General features: G+C 33.5%; 1 protein-coding gene across 2 annotated transcripts in view; it reads left to right on the top strand.

Moving 5' to 3' along the window:
• Positions 1-22,176, top strand: part of LOC138710627 (uncharacterized protein KIAA0930 homolog) — an 82,705-nt gene that overhangs the window by 12,266 nt on the left and 48,263 nt on the right. For both annotated transcript variants that reach the window (XM_069841651.1, XM_069841652.1), the window contains exons 3-8: positions 2,491-2,670; positions 4,365-4,466; positions 6,703-6,843; positions 8,533-8,671; positions 9,060-9,166; positions 10,858-11,020. In XM_069841651.1, coding sequence (XP_069697752.1) covers positions 2,491-2,670; positions 4,365-4,466; positions 6,703-6,843; positions 8,533-8,671; positions 9,060-9,166; positions 10,858-11,020 — 832 coding nt within the window. The remainder of the gene's footprint in view (positions 1-2,490; positions 2,671-4,364; positions 4,467-6,702; positions 6,844-8,532; positions 8,672-9,059; positions 9,167-10,857; positions 11,021-22,176) is intronic.

A 22,176-nucleotide genomic window follows, 5' to 3' on the forward strand; every position in this document is an offset into this window, starting at 1 on the left:
ATACATTGTTGTAACAATTTTCACATTATTGAGAACATACTAAAAGAACTAAATGAAAATGAAGCAGAAAGCATTGTTGAAGCGAGGGGTGCTACATGTATGGATGGAATAAAGAAGGAATTAATTTACATTAAGTCACATTTCAACTGCATTTTTACTGCCATCACAGTGCTCAAATGAAATGACTTATCACTTGTCACAAAAATAAATCTAATAGGAAATCTCGTACTAGAGCTTAAATCTGCGTCAGGTAAAATTGCAAAGAAAGTAGTAAAAAAAATTTGGGGTATCATACATTACAACATATTGCCAATATCTTGTCTGGTAAAACAGAGAGCAAATTGTTGGACCTTGAAAAAACGTCCTAGAAGAAATAGCAGATTTTAAATATGCGTCTATAACATCTGTTGTAGCCGAACATTGTTTTTCTTAATACAAATCAATTCTTAGTCTACGCAACAGAGAATCATTTCTGTTTTCAAACTTTAAAATGGTTACTGTTATGGACTGCAATGGGAAGAATTAAATTCACTTCAGCAGCAGCTGTTCCAGTCCACAAATTTGGTGAGTTTTACAACATTTTTATTGCTTTGGTAGATTATATGTTAACTTAGATTTTCAATATAAAAAATATTGGATGAAAACATAATTTCGATTTTTTTATTATTTCATCATTTTGTTAGGTTTTGGATGGTACATATTTGTTAGGTTTTGGATAGTACATATTTTCTAGGTTGTTAATGCATAAATCCCTGTTTTAAATCGCTTAATTACATACATATTTCGCGGTTTTTCAGTGCATAACATCTGACCCCTCTTAATAATACGAGGGTCATCCCAAAAGTAAGTTTACAAGGCATTTATTGTCCGTGGCCTTGAAGCTAGACAGCATCTAACTATGGCGAAATGTTTGTATTGTTTCAGTTGGTAGCATTGTGCACAACCATTTGCTGACAAAAGCTAGTTAAAGATGGAGGTTCACTGGAACAATGGTCAAGCAGGAAGTTCGTGCTGTAATTCAATTTTTCAATGCAAAGAAGATGTCAGCTGCAGAGATTCATCATCAGTTGGTGTACGTCTATGGCAAAAGCATGATGAATCGTCATAGTGTGGCAAAATGGTGCATCAAATTTCGAACCGTGAAGGTGACAACAGTCGACTGTGTGGCAGACTCACAACAGTTGGCATAGCAGAGAACAAAACATACATTGAGCATGCACTATTGGAGAACAGGAGAGTCACCATCACAGAACTTATGCATGACCTGGGTCTGTCATGTGGAACAGTTAGCCGCATGTATTGAGCAATTGGGATTTCACAAAGTGTGCACAATGAGTTCCACGAAGAAGACCACGAAGCTCATAGAATGGCTTGTGCCCTGTCATTCTTGCAGCAACGTGCCATTGGCGGCCAAAATTTTCTTCAGCTTATTGTCACTAGTGAAGAGTCATGGGTTCACCACCATACCCCAGAAACAAAAAGGACAAGCATGGAGTGGAAGCATCCAGGTTCCCCATAACCATGAAATTCAAAGTCGTGAAGTCAGCTGGTAAAGTGATGGCTACTGTCTTCTGGGATCAGAAGGGTGTGTTGCTGGTCGATTTCGTGGAGAAGGGAACAACAATAAATGCAGCTGTATATGGTACAACATTCGAACGTTTACAAGCTGCCATTAGACATAAACATCCTGGATTGCTCTCAAAGGGTGTGCTACTCCTCCACGATAATGCTCTTCCACATATTACCAATGCCACTCAAGAAGTGTTGCAACATTTTCGGTGGGAGACTTTGGAACACCTACCATACAGCCATACTGAGCTGTATACTCTCCTGTCTGGCGACTCTATTAAAGGGCATTGTTTTGAAGTTAAAAGAAAAATTATGACAAAATTATGACATTTCATCAACATCTACCCTCTACTTATTACACTGCATGGCAGGTCTTGATCTTTAAGAGACTTATCACATTGCACCTGCATGATGAAGACAACTACAGAACTAAATTGCGCGATATTCTCGTACATTACGTGGTCTTAAGGTGGTGTGACATTAGCCAACTGCGATTCAACCTGCTCTCTCGGCTCAGACCTGAAGCAAATGCTCTGTATATAACTGACATTTTATTGAGTGCGATAAATACTGGAGTTGATACTGACATTGAGTGTTTCAGTATGTAACCCTAAAATCTTATTCACATTAACATAGGTGTGCTTCATTTTTGTCTTAACAATTTGGAGAATGTAAGCTTGTCCTATTTTCAGTATTACTAAATAGACTCTGTATAATCAATTATATGATTGAGCCTGTTATTGTTGCTGTATAATAGATATTTGCATTCTTTTTTGTTCCCTGATATTTTCCAGTTTGTTTTCGTTTAAAAGGTTGTACCTAACCAGTATACAGAAATGTTGCACTGTGTTTGTAGAACTGCTGTTTACTCTCAGTTTTCATTTTTCTTAACTATGTCTCCATTATGCATTTTCTTTCCAGACCGAGGTAGATGTATTTCGTAAGGACAGTCGTAAACTTCCAATAGGAGATCCTGACATTGACTGGGAAGAAACTGTGTACTTGAATCTCATAATTCATCAGTTTGATTACACATTAACTCTTGCCATCTGTACCAGAACAAGTCCCAAAGAACTCCAAGTTCTCAAGAGACATTCTCAGGTAAGCAGAAGTTCACACATTATGGAAATATCAGAATAGATTATCTGACCTGCACATTATTGTAATGCATTTTGAATAGCCCTGAGCATTGTGTGTGTGTGTATAAAGTACTGGGTACAACGTTTCCAACCAGATTTTAAAACTCACTACTAGTAACTTAATTTTATATTCACCGCTATGAAATGATGGTTAGTGTGTTTGACCATGAAATGAGCAGGCCCGGGTTCAACTCTTGGATGAGACAAGCTACCTGCTTGGGTTTTTTTTTTCGAGGTTTTCCCTCAACCAATTGAAGCAGAATTGCTGAGTAATTTCCATAGCCTGGATTAATTTCATGGTGCATTGTGATATTTTCGTACAAGAGCACAACCATTCAGTGACAAATATCATTCACGGAATAGGAGTGGTAAACACAAGTCTCAAGCTGAGGTGGAAGCCTTCAGGACCTTCCTCTGTAAAAGAAAAAAAAAAACAATTTGACTATAGTAAGCCATTGTGTTTAAGGTTTTGTATATACATAAATTTTGTTCGAACATGAAAGTATTACATAAACAAATTTAATGCTGAAGATAATACCTGTTTTACACTGTTAAGAAACTACCATATGAATAACAATGTAAATTAGAGAAAAAATTAACGTACATAGTGTCAGTGAAAAAACTGCATTGACTTACTAGTGAAGTGAGCTGGAGAGTTTATGAATGTAGAACTATAAGTTATATCCACAATATAGCACGTGATTTCCAAAAATGAAATTAATTTAATTGGCTGAACAGTACCCAATCTTCAATTCTGAAAAACTTGAGGGTGAACTAGCAAATGTTTACGGAGATACAGAAAAGCACCTGTCACCTCCTCTTCTTTTGCGTTACTGGTGGACAATAGCTTAGATGACATATACACAGAGACCTCTAAACTCTTGCGATTAATGTTGACATTTCCAGTCACAACAGCAATAGTGAACGTAGTATGAGCACTCTGAAAAGAATTAAAACTTAAAATTCAATGACAAATAATAGAGTGTCTTGTTTAGGGAAGTTGGCAATTGGAAAAAGTTAGTAAGTGAAATGTGTGGTGACCATACCTTCAAGAAGTGTGTGAAAGACGTCTTCGCTCAAAAGAAAAAACCGCCATTTTGAGTTTATATACAAGAAAATATGAGTACCACATTCTCTTAATTTGAAACAAATTAATCATTTTGTGAAATCATGAGATACCCAATCCTATCAAAATCTAAGATCACTTGATGATGATGATGATGATGATGATGATGATGATGATGATGATGATGATGATGTCTACACCTAGTTAATTCAAATTTCATTATTTACTGCATATCATGTTATTAAGCATCAGGCTAACAAAATTGATAGGCTGTATGAAACAATGTAAAAAGAAATCTAAACTTTTTTTAATACAGTCTACCAAGATCATATTGCCACGCTATGCCACTGCTCAAGTGAGGGAAACAGAAAAGAGAGTTTGATTCTTCACTGTGATAATTAGAGACAGAATTTTCTTGCACTATCAGATCGTAAAATATGCATGCATTCATGCTACCAAATGGCCAGATATGCACAATGAAGGATTCCAGATTACTTTAAGCTGTCCATTCTTCTATAATGATAGTGAATTGTTTGTCTCTTCACATTAAATCCTTTTGTTCTTCAATGTTACATCTTATTTTCTTTCAGAAAGTATATGCGTCACCAAGTCGCAGAAGAATGGATACGAAAGGAGAAGTGGAAGAGATGACTTACCCTCACATTTGCTTCATGGTGGATAATTTTGATGAAGTATGGAAACCTTAATTGATCTATAGATCTGTTGTCGTCTGGAGTGTATGATAGTGTGTGGCATACTTTATTGGTAATCAGTCAGCATCACTAATGATAGTATCTTTTGTCAGGAAGGTCTATTATTGTCTTCTAAATGCTGTAGTAATTAAAAGACACTAACATGAACAGAATGCATGATTTAGAATATATGTAAGTTGGTACAAAGTAATGTGATGTTTCAGAATTAAATCAAAAACCTTAGATCTAATGCTGTTGCAAGTTAACAGTCATTCTATAAATGTATGATGAAAAGTTACATACTCTGATTAAATTGGAAACTTCTTTACCATGTTAATATTTAGGATTTACCTTGCTTGACTAGTTTCGAAGTTTTGTGCTTTGGACAATGAAGCACAAAACTTCGAAACTAGTCAAGCAAGGTAAATTCTAAATATTAACACGGTAAAGAAGTTTACAATTTAATCAGTGGTATATAAATGTTGAAAGCGTATATAGAAAAATGAAGAACCATTATAATTATACTCTGTTTGAATATTTGGATTTAAAGAGTGAGTTCTTCAATTAAGGAATTTATAACTTATTATATAAAATTGGTGGTTCATTGATTACCATTGTGTGCTGTTACATCTTAAACTTGCGTGTTCAGACCTGAGGATAGATTTTTTGTCTAAACACTTACTAACAGCTCAATGGCTTGCTACATTTTCATGGAATAGGAACCAACTGTCCTGCCCTTCCTCTATACGAACTGAAGTTGCACATAATGGACTCTTTTAAAAAAACATTTCAAAATATCCACATAGTTGACAGAATTAATTGCCTCACCTGTAACAATCAAATTCATGACGTTGAATTTGTTTCCAGTGAGGTCCCTACAGTATTTAACTTGCAGTTTATCATAAAAATGTTAACCCTAAATACCTAAGTATTATACATATTACCTTCCCATCTACGTCTCGGTCTCCCCAAAGGTCTTTTTGCCCCTCAGATCTTCCAGCTAACACCATATGCATTTCTGGATTCATCCATATGTGCTATATGCCCTGCCTATTTTAAACGTCTGGGTTTAATTATGTTGGGTGAAGAATATAATGCATGCATTTCTGCCTTGTGTAACCTTCTCTATTCTCCTGTAACTTCATCCCTCTTAGCTTCAATATTTTCCTAAGTACCTTATTCTCGAACACCCTCAACCTCTGTCCTCTCTCAAAGTGAGAGTTAAGTTTCACAGCCATACAGAACAACTGGTAATATTACTGTTTTTCAAATTATAACTTTCAGATTTTTAAAGCAGACTGGATGGTGAAAGCTTCTGAACTGAATAATAGCAGGCATTTCCTGAACTTATTCTGAGTTTAATTTCCTCTCGAGTGTCATTTATATTTGTTAGTGTTGCTCCAAAGTATTTGAATTTTTCCATTTTTTCAAAGGATAAATTTTCATTTTATTTCCATTTCATACTATGTTCTGGTCACGAGACATAATCAAATACTTTGTTTTTTTCGGGATTTGCTTCCAAACCTATCTCATTTCTTGCTTCAAGTAAAATTCCCGCGTTTTCCCTAATAATTTGCGGATTTTCTCCTAACATATTTACGTCATCCACATAAACAATGCGCTGATGTAATCTGTTCAATTCCAAACACTCTTTGTTTTCCTGGACTTTCCTAATGGGATATTCTAGAGAAAAGTTGAAAAGGAAGGTAATAGTGCATCTCCTTGCTTTAGCCTGCAGTGAATTGGAAAAGCGTCACACAGAAACTGGCCTATATGTACTCTGCTGAACATTCCAATGAAACATATTTTAATTAATCGAACTAGTTTAACTATAAATTACTTCAAAACAAATACAAACTTCATTAGCTCTTCTAATTGGAACTAATGGTGTTATTACGAAGTTTTTCGAATATTTCAGAAAAAGATCTGGATTACCAGAGACTTTGTATGAACATATTATGACCACTGTTCTGAAAGAAGGTGTCAAATTTTGAATGACCACGCTTTCCTTTAAATCAAATTTCTAATTAATAACTGTATCCTAAATCCATATTTTTTTATTTCGAAAATGTTATTTACAATTTATTTGCATATTTGTCATGTATGTATATTTGAAAAATTTATGTGAGTATATCGAGTCCTTAATTCAAGGCAATTTGTACGAAAGTTGTGAATTGTTTTTAAAAACTGAATATTGTAAGATAAAAGAAGCTAACATTTGTAATTTTGTTGACAGGTGTTCTGTGATATTTTGGTTCGCGATGGAGAGATGGTATGTGTAGAACTGGTAGCATCTGATAGGGATGGTGCAATACAGGGTGTGATATTTCTTGGCTCCATTCGCTATGATGCACTCAAGAAAGTATATGATGCAAGGGTACGTTATTAAATCTTAAATGTGTTATTTATTTCTAGAGAGATAAACTTCTTACAATTAGGCCTAAATCACTAAATATAGTTGAAAGAGATTTGAATACTCTAGTTCAAACTGATAACAGATGGTCATTAGAAAAGTGAAAGTAACTAGACATTTTTTTAAAGATTGTGTCATAAATTGCATTACGAGTATTTTTACAATTTCTGCGGCCATTTTTCACATGCCAAACACTATCTATCTATTATTATGAATAGGCATCATCAAAGGGTGCAATGAATTTGAATATTTAGGAGTCAAAATTAATCAAAATACTACACAGGATGATGATATTAAACATAGGAAAAATAAAGGAAGATCAGCAACAGCAATGTTAAATGGAATATTATAGAACAAGACTATATTTAAAGAAACAAAAATAAATATTTATTTGTCCATAGTCCAAAGTTTAACAACATATCAAACGGAAACATGGAAGCTCAATCAAAATTTGCAGTCAAAATTATTAGCATTAGAAATAGATTTTTTACGATGTTCGGCCAGATATTCTAAATTTGAAAAAATAAGAATTGAAGTGATCAGACAACAGATGAATAAAGAAAATTCAATTTTAGATTTCGTAAAATATGGACAGTTAGAATGGTATGTACATGTAAAGTGAATGGATGATGGAAGTCTACCAAGAAGAGTTTTAGATTGGATTCCAGAGTAAAGGAGAGGCAGAGGTAGACCGCAAAACACCTGGTTGCAAGACATAAATAAAGCGACTGCAAGAACAGGATTGCGAAGATAGAGAGAATTGGAGGAAAAGAATAAGAACGTAGGACATTGGTCACAGGAAGTTGTGATATTACAATGTAAACCTGTTTGTAATAATAATAATTTTCTTCTATCCTTTTTTTTTATTGCTTCCATTACATCTATATCAATTCCATTTTCTCGTTAGTCATTCTCTTTGTTCTGTACTTGGATTTCTTTTTTATACCACTTAGAGCAATAATTCTGTCATTTGATTCTTCTCACATGTCTATACAATTCTAATTTGCTCTTTATATTCATAGTTTCTTTTATTTTCATTTAACTTGATTAATTATTTTTCTTTTCTGGACACATTACAGCTTCTGTGTGCAGTGTTCATTTCAATACTATTGTTCTCTTTGTCAGCCATTTCTCTTGTTTCACATTTATAAAGCAAAATAATTCTTCCTATGATGTTATAATTTATAATTGTGTTTTATATAATAATTTAATATTGTTTCTTGTATTTTTGGGGTGAAATATATTGTTTCTTACCGGTGCTTGTTATTTGGATGAAGAATTTGAAGCCTGTGATGTAACTTGCTCATAGATCTCAAAACATATTAACATAATATGTCAACCTCATTTTTGTTCCATTTTGATTGTCTATGAAATTAAGCAGAATGGACCCATTTTCCAAAAAAATTTCGAACGAATGGGTGATCAGAATTTTCCTACTGTGTTCTTGATAACCAGCCACTTGTAAAGATTAATACATTGTTTCTCTCTCATTTTGTGTAAAATAATTTCATTTTGGGAAATACAATAAAAGTAAAGTTTATTTCAGTTATTTTTTATTTCATATAAAACATTCCTGGTGCATTTTGATTTGTATGCTTTTAATATCACAGGAAGTGACTTTGGAAACAAAGAATTTATCTTTTCTTATTGCAGTCAAGTTTGAGCAGCAAGATGGCTCAAAGAATGACATTTGGATTATTTTCTGGTGCCACTACACAACGAGTGGAGTTTGTTCGTATGAAGGGGCCTCAAGGAAAGGGACATGCTGAGATGGCTGTTACGAAACCTAAAGGTCTAAGCTCTAAGTCAAAAAATAACATAATTGATGCACAATATCAAATAGTTAGTCCCATATGTTGTGTTCTGTTTAATGGTAGACTAATTTAATTTAGTGTATAATATCTTTAAAAAAAAAAAAAATTTAGTAGGATTTTTATATACTGTACTTGAGAAACATTTTAAGAGTTTTTTTTTTTTTTTTTGTAGATATTAACGAAACGCATTTTGTTATGTAATGGATGTAATTATAGACTTGTCTTGTCATCTGCTGCTGCTGCTGCTGCTCCTTTTGCTGCTGCTGCTGCTGCTATCCTCTCCTCTCTTCAACCCATTTGCTGTGAGATGTTACTTTTTATTACAAATAAGTTGTGTGTTAGAAGTAAAAATTTTTGTTGTCATAGGTTCTGGTGCAGAAACTCCAACTTCAGAGCCTGGACTCTGTGCGACGGATATGTGGGATTCAGACTGGGACGAAGATCCTGAGGACTTTTACGTTTATAGACATCAGGTGCGACAACACATCCATTCATCATTTAATGTTCATGACATTGTAATTGTATATTCACAGTTGGATTTATATAAAAATAATTTAGGATATTTGGAAATTAATCTTCGGAAATGTAGATTTGCCTTATCTTCCAAAGAAAACACTTTACGCTTTGACATTTTTATACAGTGCATTCACTGTTGGAACACTAGAAACCGACAAACACTGTTATGGTATGACTGCATACTCCCGTGCATTTTTTTTTTTTTTAAGTGCTTGAGTAAAGTGCTTCATGCCTTTGCTGCAGCAAAATGAGGGTCGAAAAAAAACGTAAGTAGGTCAACTGATTGCAAAATGGTGGACAATTAATATTGGCTTCTATTTCTGCCGTAATAAATTTAACCCTAAAAGAACCGAACATGTTAAATAGTTTCGACTTCCATGACAATGACATGGAATTATAGACGATTTTGACAATAATAAACGTTGCAAAAGACCAAAACACACATTCCGCCATGATGGATCGTGCAGCAAACTCGTAAAGTGAAGTTTTGATTTGCTGCACACTTGCTACAGCGCTGCTGCAGCGACGGTGAAGCAAATGTAATAAGAGAACGGTCTTGCTGCAGCGCTTTACGTCTTGCTTTAAAAAAGAACGCACGGCTCAGCTTTGGGATTTCCTTGAAAGCCACGAAAATCTTACCTTCATTTGTGTTCTGAGCATAATGTCTGTCCCCTTTTAATAAAAGAAAATTTCATTTTCCGTTGTTTGGATGCTATCCATCATAATGGAAATGTTTCTGAGAACAAGAGGCAACCCTTTGACGGTGGAGGATTAGAAATAACAGTAGAGTAGAGTGTCTGAGAACAGAATGTCAACCCTTCGACAGTGGAGTGAGGCAAGGTCATCACACGTTGCCAGGATTTACAGTACAGCTCATTGTCTAGGAATCACTAATCCTAACCTTTGTGCTATGACTAAAGGAGTAAGGAACTTAGAATGTTGTTCTCAACACATTCTTTGAATTTTATACAGGAAGGTCTGACTTCAAATAAGAATTTGTCAGGATACAAGGTTCACTATAACCGAAGTGAGGGTTCACTATAAACGGAAATATTAATGTACTTTTTAATGTTTGCGGGGGTTGGGACCAACGATTTAGATTCATTATAGCCGAATGTTCACTATAACCGAGTTTATTATATCCAGAGTTGACTGTATGTGTTTGTGTATATATATATACATACACACTACAGCGCTTTTTTTCAGCCGGAACAGTCCGGAACTCGTTCTGGTACGCTTTTTGCCTATCGTTGGTGCAAAAGTAACTCATGCAATCTAGTGCTGCCATGTTTCGTTATTGATCCTGAAACTATAGCTCGAAATCGCAAAATTTCCATTATGCATAAAATCGATGAGCTCCATTTGGAACTTATTGTAATGTAAGGTATGTTGGCCTAATATTTTTAAACCTATGTTTTTGTTGTATAATGTGATTGAGTGATAGAGTTCTGGTAAATTTTTTCCAGAAAAAAAGCACTGTGTATATATATATATATATATATATATATATATATATATATAGACACACACACACACACACCTTTTCCACTTCTTTTAAAGTGTGCATTATATTGATATATTTATCAGAGTTTGAAATTACATGTTTTTATTTTATTTTACTCACACACTGCCATATGTCTTGTCACAGAGACGACTGAGTGATCCAAGTGCGAATTTAAACAACTTTGTCCGAGGTGGATGGAAGACAAAACCCTATGAAACAGCTGGTGCTAAGTCTCGGTCAGAGAATGAGGGCCTGGATTCAATGGCCAATGGATTAACAGAAATAGAAGCTGGCGATGTTAGAGATGGTAAGAATTATAAAATATATATATTTTTTGTGTGTCTGTAAAAATAGGTATATTCTGTAATGATAGGTGTTTATTATAATATGGTGGCATAGTTAACATCAGCACTACTTTAACTGAAGAGAAATAACTTAATTCAGTTATAATAAATTTAATCATTAAGTAGATATCAAAGAAATTCGAATGAACTTGAATTAACTTTTAGTTTGAGTTGAGTTTGAATATGGGTACATCACTTTGCAACTGCTTTGTACACAAGAAATGCATTGATATCACTTATAACCTAAAGGGCACTCTTAGATTCTTTATTCACAGTGTCACACATGTTCATCATTACAGATTACTAAAACATAATCAGTAGAATCGCTGCAGAATACTTAATATGAGGAGCATCGTTTTAAAACATGTTTTCTCCATTCTTAAAAAAGTTGAACATGTAGCATTTTTTCTACATTCTGTGAATGCAGACTTCAGATCTGCCACGATAACTTAACAAAACGAGTTTTCTTCTATCTTACTATGTTAAAAAAGAAAATGTTGGTTCAAAATGCGGTTACTCTACGAAGTAGACTGGATCTTTTTCACTACACAAAAAAAAAAAAAAAACTAAGATGGAGAAAACTAATTTTGAATCAATGCTACTTATAAGTAGATATCTTGTCTTAATAAGAGTTTCGAAATCTACCACCAAGGCCAGTTCTGATAACACTTATAACCTACAGTTAAGGATGTTTGAAAATGATTTTATTTTTCCAAAAAAGCGTTGATTTAGTATATTTTGTGTTGTGTTTTTATTTGTATCAACTAATATATGCCGTATGTACTATACTGACAAGGTTTCAGATAATTAAATATGTGAAATTACAAAATATTGAGCCCTACAATATAAGGAATCTGATAAAATATGTGTGCATACTGTTCATTAAATTGCAGGTAATTAAACATATTAAATTACAAATCATTGTGCTCTACACTGAATGGAAAGAGATTCTTCCAACATCGCAATTTGGGGTCCACTTGACTGGACAGACAAGCGTTTTTTCTTTGCATGTGCTTCTCGGATGATATTTATTAAGCACATTGTTCCGTTTATACTCCAGGCAACATTCACAATGTTTGCACATCAGAACTGAACCCAACACAATAAAGCATCTTGTTTAAATTCATTCATCCTACCTACTAACAAAACCCCGGGTTTCAGCATTTTTCTTTATTATCACACTTGAAAATACCAGACACACCTGTTACCATCAGCAGTGAAAACACAAAGAAAAAAGAAATTTTTCTTCATGTCTCTATGGAAAGTCAGGAGCAGCAATTTTCACATGTGTTAAAGGACGATTTCGCATTGTTTCACTTTCGTGACGAATGAAATTCACTTCACGTTTTATTATTTATTCATTTGTCCTGTTAACTGTTGCATAAATGTATTTATTAACAAAATTAATACATATAAAGCAAAATTGGTGTTATTTCGCAAGATGAGGTAAAATTTGCTTTATCTTAAAAATTAGCGTTATTTCGCGATTTGAAAATGAGTCTTACAATGATCATTTACAATAATGTATTAACGCATTCTTGATGACAGCAAATGGTTTCTATTCGTCGTGGATTAAGAAAAACAAACTTCTCTACCTATATTATGAAAGCGGCACATTTCTTTGTTCAATATGCCACATATGTTCACCATTACTGCACACGAAATCAGTAGAGTTGTTACAGAACACATGTGTATCGTATATTTTGTTGTGCCTTCTTGATCATCTTCCAGGGCCCATTGTATTAATAGTAACAGTAGTGCCAACATCTGAAAAATGATAAGAGCGAATAGAAGTAAATGAAAGAGTACAATGAAAGATCCAAGGTAATGATGAGTCATCCATGGTTGTAATCCTGACAAACGAATTTACTTTCATAAGTTTCCATTATTCTTACAATTCATTTTAATATATCAATATGCCTGGTAAATTATTAATAAGTATTTATATGCCTTAAGATTGAAATTCATTAAATACTTATTAATTCCATTATTTTGCCTGGGCCACCATCAAAAAGCATAGAATTTTAAAATTTTCCCACTGATAATAGTTTCCCCTACGAAAGTATTGTTCCTAGCATCTTTTTTGTTTTCACTATTTGTTGTATCTAAATTCAAGTCTTTCTCTTCCTATAATTTTTCAATTACACACGTTACCAAACAATAGACAGTTTAGAGCAGGGCTGGGCAGCAAGAGCAGATTCTACTCTCTCACAGGGAGCCATATGATTTCTCTTCATCCCCTTTCTTCCCCACCGAACACCGCGCAGTGTTGATTCCTTGACTGATGAATATTAAGTGTCCCCATTTAGAATCTGGATGCAGAAATAAATAAAATGCTCTCTCAACTAATAACACTCAATAAAAGAATTGTATTCCAATGGATACCATCCCATTGTGGAATCCTGGGAAACGAGAATGCAGATGCTTTAGCAAAGAAGGACAGCACTGCTACTTACAGACCTGTTACTAAATCTACGTATTACTCTGTGAAAAGATTTATTAAATCTACATACTTAGACTTCAGCAAACAAAATTTGATAACACAATCTCAAGGGAAAAAATGGAACTCTCTGCATCATAATCCACAGTTGATTCCCGATTTACCACGCAAATCGTCTGTAGCTGCATTTAGATTGGCAACAAGCCATGACTGTTTGGCCAAGCATCTGCATAGAATTGGAATATATCAGTCTCCTAACTGTCCATTGTGCAACTCAAATCAAGAAATGGATTCAGAACACCTCAAAATCTGTGTGTCAGTGGCTAACCATGACAATATCTTTGAAAAATATTAGAGTGCAAGAGGTCAAATGACTTTATTGTCAAATGCCTGGCATTAGAAAACAACAACAACAGAATCTGGATGCACTCCCAATGCCCAGCCCTCGTTTAGAGCATACCTTATCATCGTTATTATTCCATGAGGCGCAAGGTAATCTATCATAGATTCCAATGTGCTCACAGATCTCAAAAATCTTATCAATATGTTGTCATGGTATTATCATTTACTCTAATTTGTCTCATTGTAAGGATCATTTGTTGTGCATTGAGCACGAGCATTGTACTGTAAGTAATCACATAGTGAAATGTCCTCTGCACTTAGGTTGAAAGTTTTGTGGAAATGATGTAACAATCAGTGTGTTGGATGATATCGTGCTATATAAGAAAGGACACTATTAGCGTGGGGATGATAGGTGTATACCTGTTATAGTGATCAACATCGTCTTCCTTAGAGTATTCTCTTGCATTTTTTAGCTTATTTGAGTGATCTCTTACGAATTCCGAAGTCGTGTACCCATATTCAAGTTTCACCGATAATTGAATAGTTTTATATTCTGCAAGGTCTCTTGTTGGTATCAGTAAATCTTTAAATTATCGTATTCACTACCTTTTAATGTACAGGGAACGTGTTACGAGTTAAGTAAGTTGTTGACTGAAGAGAGTTAAAAAAAATATTTTCCTTAAAAATGACATATTGATACTAATGCAACCAGAAAATCTTGATAAAATGTTCAGTAGTAATGAAGCTTTCACGCTCTCATAACTTTTTTTTTATTTTATTTATATATTTTGTTAACATTTCATATAATATCATAAGAAATATACTTAAACTATAATATAATAGTTTTCATGAACATGAGAATTTAATACATAAATGTTGCTTTTAGAACTTTTCATAGTTGAGAGTAATATATAACAATTGAGTAAGAATCTCTGTATTGAAATGTGATCTTCGATACTAGGTTTTTTTTACGTAACGGCTAGTTTATGCAGGAAAGCTAAGTTGTGCATCCAAGGTTCAGGAAGGATAGTTGCGCGAAACTAAAAATAAAATAACTTATTTTTTGAGCGCCTCTTCAAATGCGAAAGTCTTTGTAACTAAAGCCTCACAAACAATATTCCTGTGATTGTTTATAATTTTGTCTGTTTTTGTCATAGAGCAGATTATAACAGCACTCACGACACTTGTGATAGTGATGCAATTTTTATGTGCAGAAGAATATAATAAGTAACGTGTTTGGAAATAAGAATGGATAAAGAGGATATAACAGGCTTAAAAATATCAGATACCTTACTGACAGAAATTGTTTTAGAAGACCCAAAGATCTACTTCATCAAGCGAGATAGCTCAGTGGTAAAACACTGGACATTCCATTCAGAATGTCCCAGGTTCGAATTCTGGGGTTGGCCGGTATGATTGGGCGTTTTTAGACTTTCTCAATCATAAAATAAAAGGTAAATGCCAGATTGATTCCCATTTTCACTAGAAATATACAGCTAATGTTTCTCGAGATCTCAATCCATACTGGTTCTACAGGCCCAGAAACAAAATTTGGGCCACCTGAATTTTGTTTCTATGTCTGTACATGATAGACATGACTGCAGACATCCCAACTAGATAGCATAGTGATTTGTAGACTTACCGATAGATAGTAGTAATGCATTGGACCAAAAACAGTGGTGACAGTTGTACAATGATCTCGCTATTAAAGTATTACAAACCTAATAAATAAATAAAAAAAAAGAAATATGTTTTAGGAATGTAACAATTATTTTGAAATAATTTATATTTTTGCTTAGAATAATTAAAAATAAACTTTAAAAAAAATATTATTACTATGGGAGAACCATTGTCACCAGAATTGAAACTTCACTTATTCTAAAATACTTGGCAAACAGATTCATAACTGCATTATTTATATTGTGTACCAAAATACACAATTGCCAAATTTGTATCAGAATTATCTGTACAAAACTTGAATACATGAAGGTATGATTGTTTCTGAGTAAATAAGTGCTACTATTTTGGTAATCAGAAACATTTATTGAAATATAATAATTATATTTCAATAAATGTTTCTGATTACCAAAATAGTATAATAGTATAATTATTATAACTCTGAATAATAAAAATTACTTAATATTTATTTTTATGGATGGCACTAATGTATCTTTGTCTGGCTACACCTCTGCATTCTTTAATGTCCCATTTTCATCTGTTGTTATATACTATTCACATTTTTCTGTTTAGGCAATCTCCTTTTCAGACAAAAAATTTTTAGCCTTGTTGATGAAATAATTGTGTGAATCTTTCCCATTCTGTAAATATTTTTTCAAGCAACTTATCAGCTATACAGCAGTGCTTGTGAGAAATATATATTTCATCATTTTCTCGATTAGGAATGAATGTGAAGTTCAAAACCAGAGAATTCTGGCTTGTAAACAATCCTTCACCAGTTTCAGACGTCTTGCTTTCTTGCCACTTCCCTAACTTAATTCATGTTGTCGTTTCTTAATAAATCAACTCTTGTTTTCAATTCATTTACAATCATTTCTTCTGTTTACTATGTGAAGAATACTCATCACTACATTGTTCCATTGTTCTTATTTTTCTAAAAATTAGATTGTTGTAACCCCAATAAATTAGTTATCTCACTGTGGTCCCATTTTATTCTCAAATTTAACAAAAGCACTTCAATTTCACAAATGCTTCCATATGTCGCCAGAATATTCCACTAGTTTCAAGAAAATTGGAAGAACCCTAAACTGCATATTTTATGAAGCATTTTCTTGAAACATGCATGGTAAACATAGAACTGGAGCTTCTAACTGTTTGATTTCAATTTCCTAATTCATACAAAAAAATTCCATGATTCATTTACACAAACTAATTTCATCCTGTAAACTAAACTAGCCTTAAAATTCCAAGAATTCTGCATCCCAAGAACTTATATATGGTACAAGTGTATTTTTGACTTACAAAAAAGTAAGTTTTAGCAATTACAAATTTTCTCAGTTTTCATTATGCATTATTTTCAATCCATCATATAAATATTTTATTTGGTGAACACTATAATATATTTTCATATGTACAGAATTCTACAGATACATATTTTACCTCTTTCGTATAAAAATGTTCACATACCAAACAGATAATGTCATTTTTTTTCAGACAGCATTAATTTAGTTTGTTGTATTCATTCATTCATTCGTTTTCTTCCCAAAGACAGATTCTTCACTCCAATCTTTCCTATTTTCCACTTTCCTCTTAGTCTCCACATATGATCCACATAAGTTCGTTCTTTGGTGACTTTCTTATAAAAAAAAGTTCAATTTATGTTTCTCTTTGTGTTTTATTTCCTGCCTTCACTTTCTGACTCCCCCCCCCCCGCCCTTTGTGCACTTTATTGAGGGAGACCTTTAATTTAATTTTAGACTAATACAATAATGGTGGTGAAGCATTAGGTAGTGATAGTAGTAGGAGAAATAGAAGAACCTTTATGGCCTATGGGCTTCAGTTATTCTTTCAACCTACCTATACTGTATAAATACTTCATGTCAAGAAATTTCCATGAGTTTGTTTGCAGCTGTCTTATCAGTAGAGCATCCCATAACATTCCACACATAACCAATACATACTTACACTTCCCTTGCTCCTTGAAATTCCTTTGAACTTCGAGAAATAATCTTCTGAAGTTAGATTTTGCCTTTTTTTTACTTTAATAAGTACTTTTTTTTTGCCCTTTTCTTTGATTTTTTTTTTTTATATTACTACTAACCCAACAATACTGCATTTCTTGCGTTCGAAAATAAGAAAATTGCAGTTCTTATAATAGCCACAGACAATGGATGTAAATGTTTTTAATTATATTCTTAATATTGTGGTTGTAATCCTCTGGAAGAGGGGAAGAGAAGGCCTCTTTTACCAGGTTAAATAAATAAATACTAAATAATTTTAATAATGCAGACTATTTTAAAAACCGACTTGACATCAGAAGCAAATTTTCTATTTTCTGCAATAAGCATTTGAGCAGTTCCATTATTAATCTACTGTTTTGAGATAAGTGATTAGAAAGACTCAGAGTTTGAAGTGTGTGTTAAAAAATGAGTTTATTTACTAAATATAGATATCATCTACATAATTAATTGAGAAAACTATTGACCAAGACTGTTCAGTTGCCAGCGGCTTTTAGACCTGGAAAATTTACACATACAAATGGAAAATCTCAGTACAGTAATTTCAGAAAAGCTCAGGTTCAATACATCAGAAAATAATGCATTTACAGAGGTATTATGTGAAGTTTACAATAAAATTATATATAACCATAGCATCAGAGGGTTACGATGAATAAATGATTTGAGAAACTGTTCCATATAGAGTATCCAATTTCGTTTAAAATTAACTTTGTAGCTTGAAACAGGCCAACTCCATGTGTGCAGTCAGTTCAAGTGATACACACAGAAGCAAATAAATGGAGATTCTATGAAAATAGACTAGTGAAAATGTATTACATGATATATGGATGTCAAAACCTTGTCTGTTTAGACTATTTAGACAGACATAATCAAGTTTCCGAAACACATGGGTGTTCAAATTTTATCGGAACTGTATTTGTGGAAACTACATAATATACTCAAAATTCAAACTCTGATTTTTTCTCAAAATAATCCCCGAACTTATCATTATAATTCCGTCAACAACCAAAGCGCTCCTTTATTTCTTGCATAAATCCAAGATATATATATATGAAAGATATGGCAGCACTTTCCACCCAAATTCAATAAGGGTATCTTGTTTGATTATTATGCTGTGAGGACGGGCATTATTATGAAGGAGGGTACGGCTTGAGACGTTTTCCACACCATGTGAACCTTACGGATTCTTTCAGATCATCTTTGAAAGACAACAGTATGCAGTATTTGTTTTAATATTTGCTTACTAAGATCACTAACAAATAAATATACCCATGCACTTTTAATTTCGAGGGGTAACCACATGAAAATACTTTTCACTTTACTTCAGTCATTCATTGCTCCCATGAATATTTTTCAATGCATCTGATTTGGAACAGGTCTGGGCACTTCTTTCTGTGTGAATGAAACTGTTCACAAGTCATGTTTTTGAAGTTGTACTGAACCGTTAAAATAACTCTTCACAGATTCTGGTGTCATTCTATTCTGTTCCTTTCTCCATTGGCTTTGCATGAGATAAAACACTCTCTTAACATTCCCATTGTGTGCTGGAACTGAAAAACAAAACTGAACACTTTAAGAACTGTGTGTGATTTTTAGTGTTGTTGTCCACACTAAAACATCTCTACCATTTTTCATGAGAGAGCAAAGAGAAGAACTCGGAATAATAAATTACATTAATTTTGTTTCACATATATCTGCAGAAAATCATCAAAACACTTAGCATCTTCAATATGTACACTCTTCGAAATCACAAAATCATTCTGTCCATTTCGCAAACAACTAAGCTTTTCATTTCATCTGTAAATTTACATTATTTCCAATTTGCCAAAATTGTGAATTCCGAACCGACTACGGTATAAAATAACTTTGATTCAGAATAATTCAACTCATCACTCAACCCAGAACAGCATGCAGACCAGATGACTACTTCCACTCTAGGCAAAAAGACAATGAACAATGCCTCTCAAGCCTGCTATAAATCTGTATTATCAACATTTTCATGTTGGCACTACCAAAGAAGTGAACGTCATTCGATCAGGATGACATCTTGTGGTTTTAAGAAGATTTAAACTTGTGCATAACTTTTCAAATGAAAACCCAGACAATCGTACATTTTCATAAAACCCGCCTGGACGGATTTTCTCTAAGCAAAAAAAAAAGAGTACATATCCGGGAAAAAGAGGATATATGGCAACCCTGAGCATGTGACATGTTGGGAACTATAATGTGTCTATCTTTAAATGATTTGTAGCACTCGAAAATTACCTGGATGATACAAATAGTTTTCTTAGGACTGCACTAGAAGTTTTCCGTAAATTTCAGCACTACTGATTCTTTCCATTCAGAGAAAGATTTCTATATTATTAAGTATTATATCTATATTAATAATTAGTGATAATGTTAGAATAATAATAATTATAATCATTATTATTTTGGTTGATATTAAAAATATTTCGTTTGATGCTAGTCTTGTAATGTAGATAAATAATATTAATATTCCTCCTAGGAAAATTTTACAACTGTGTTTGAGATACTATATCTTCCTTTTTTCTTTCTTTCCCCCCCCCCCCCCCCCTGCTAATTGTTGGCAGAAAGAAAAACAAGTAAAGGGAACATAAAAGCTTGTGTAATAGATTAAACCTATTAAGTTTTATCATGAGTAAATATTATTTTAATCGAAGGAAAAAATGAAATCTGGTTAAAATTTGAACTACCCACGTAGTTTTGTGAACAGTTGGTGAATTCAGTAATTTCCTGCATACTATAAATCTTTGGTCGGTGGGAAAAGGCACGTAAGTCAAAAAATAATAATTTTTCACGAGAGACTTTCTTTTTAATTTACTCTTAACTGAATATAAGTATAATAATTAAATTCATGTATGTTAAAGTAAGACCCTTTTCAATTTAAAATGCAAGAAAATTTATTATTTCAAATTTTAGAAAAAATATTATACTTATGTGATGAGGTACAACAGGAAAATCGACTTTTTTTTTTCTTATGTGCCTTTTCCCACCGACCAAAGAAATTATATCCCACTCTTGTTTTGGAAAATGAATACAGTATTTTATATTAGGTCAAATTATTATTGATAAGAATATAGACTACAAAAAAGAATCCGGATATAATATTAATTGGTAAATAGGCTAAGAAGACACACATCGTAAACATAGCAGTTTCTCACACCACCAATCTATGACGAACAGGAAGGCAAAATACAGTGTGCCAGAATCTAGAGAAATGAAATTGAGCCATACTCATAGCCCCATTAATATATGGAAAGTATATTTGTGCAGGTGGCTTTCATTCTAATCTCGATACACGGCAGAAAAAACTATTTTCTCTTTTTTTTCTTTTGTAATAGAGAGTATTTTTCATCTGCATTTTACTTACTTACTTACTTACAAATGGCTTTTAAGGAACCCGAAGGTTCATTGCCGCCCTCACATAAGCCCGCCATCGGTCCCTATCCTGTGCAAGATTAATCCAGTCTCTATCATCATACCCCACCTCTCTCAAATCCATTTTAATATTATCCTCCCATCTACGTCTCGGCCTCCCTAAAGGTCTTTTTCCCTCCAGTCTCCCAACTAACACTCTATATGCATTTCTGGATTCGCCCATACGTGCTACATGCCCTGCCCATCTCAAACGTCTGGATTTTAAGTTCCTAATTATGTTAGGTGAAGAATACAATGCGTGCAGTTCTGTGTTGTGTAACTTTCTCCATTCTCCTGTAACTTCATCCCGCTTAGCCCCAAATATTTTCCTAAGCACCTTATTCTCAAACCCCCTTAACCTATGTTCCTCTCTCAGAGTGAGAGTCCAAGTTTCACAACCATACAGAACAACCAGTAATATAACTGTTTTATAAATTCTAACTTTCAGATTTTTGGACAGCAGACTGGATGATAAGAGCTTCTCAACTGAATAATAACACACATTTCCCATATTTATTCTGCGTTTAATTTCCTCCCGAGTGTCATTTATATTTGTTACTGTTGCTCCAAGATATTTGAATTTTTCCACCTCTTCGAAGGATAAATCTCCAATTTTTATATTTCCATTTCCTACAATATTCTGGTCACGAGACATAATCATATACTTTGTCTTTTCAGGATTTACTTCCAAATCGATCGCTTTACTTGCTTCAAGTAAAATTTCCGTGTTTTCCCTAATCGTTTGTGTATTTTCTCCTAACATATTCACGTCATCTGCATAGACAAGAAGCTGATATAACCCGTTCAATTCCAAACCCTCTCTGTTATCCTGAACTTTCCTAATGGCATATTCTAGAGCGAAGTTAAAAAGTAAAGGTGATAGTGCATCTCCCTGCTTTAGCCCGCAGTGAATTGGAAAAGCATCAGATAGAAACTGACCTATACAGACTCTGCTGTATGTTTCACTGAGACACATTTTAATTAATCGAACTAGTTTCTTGTTTCTGCATTTCATAGTTTTTATTTTAAAGTTGTGTTCACACGTACATTACATTTTATAATGGAATATGTTAAATGTGAGGTATTACATACTCATCTGCTACCATTGTTGCAATATATTAGGAGTTCTATTTATGAAACTGAGCTTTGCATAGTACAAAAAATTTCAAGAATGGTAGAACTTTCCTTAGTCATAGTGGATCGC

This window comes from Periplaneta americana, chromosome 12, assembly GCF_040183065.1.
Source record: "Periplaneta americana isolate PAMFEO1 chromosome 12, P.americana_PAMFEO1_priV1, whole genome shotgun sequence".
NCBI classification, from domain to species: Eukaryota; Metazoa; Arthropoda; class Insecta; order Blattodea; family Blattidae; genus Periplaneta; species Periplaneta americana.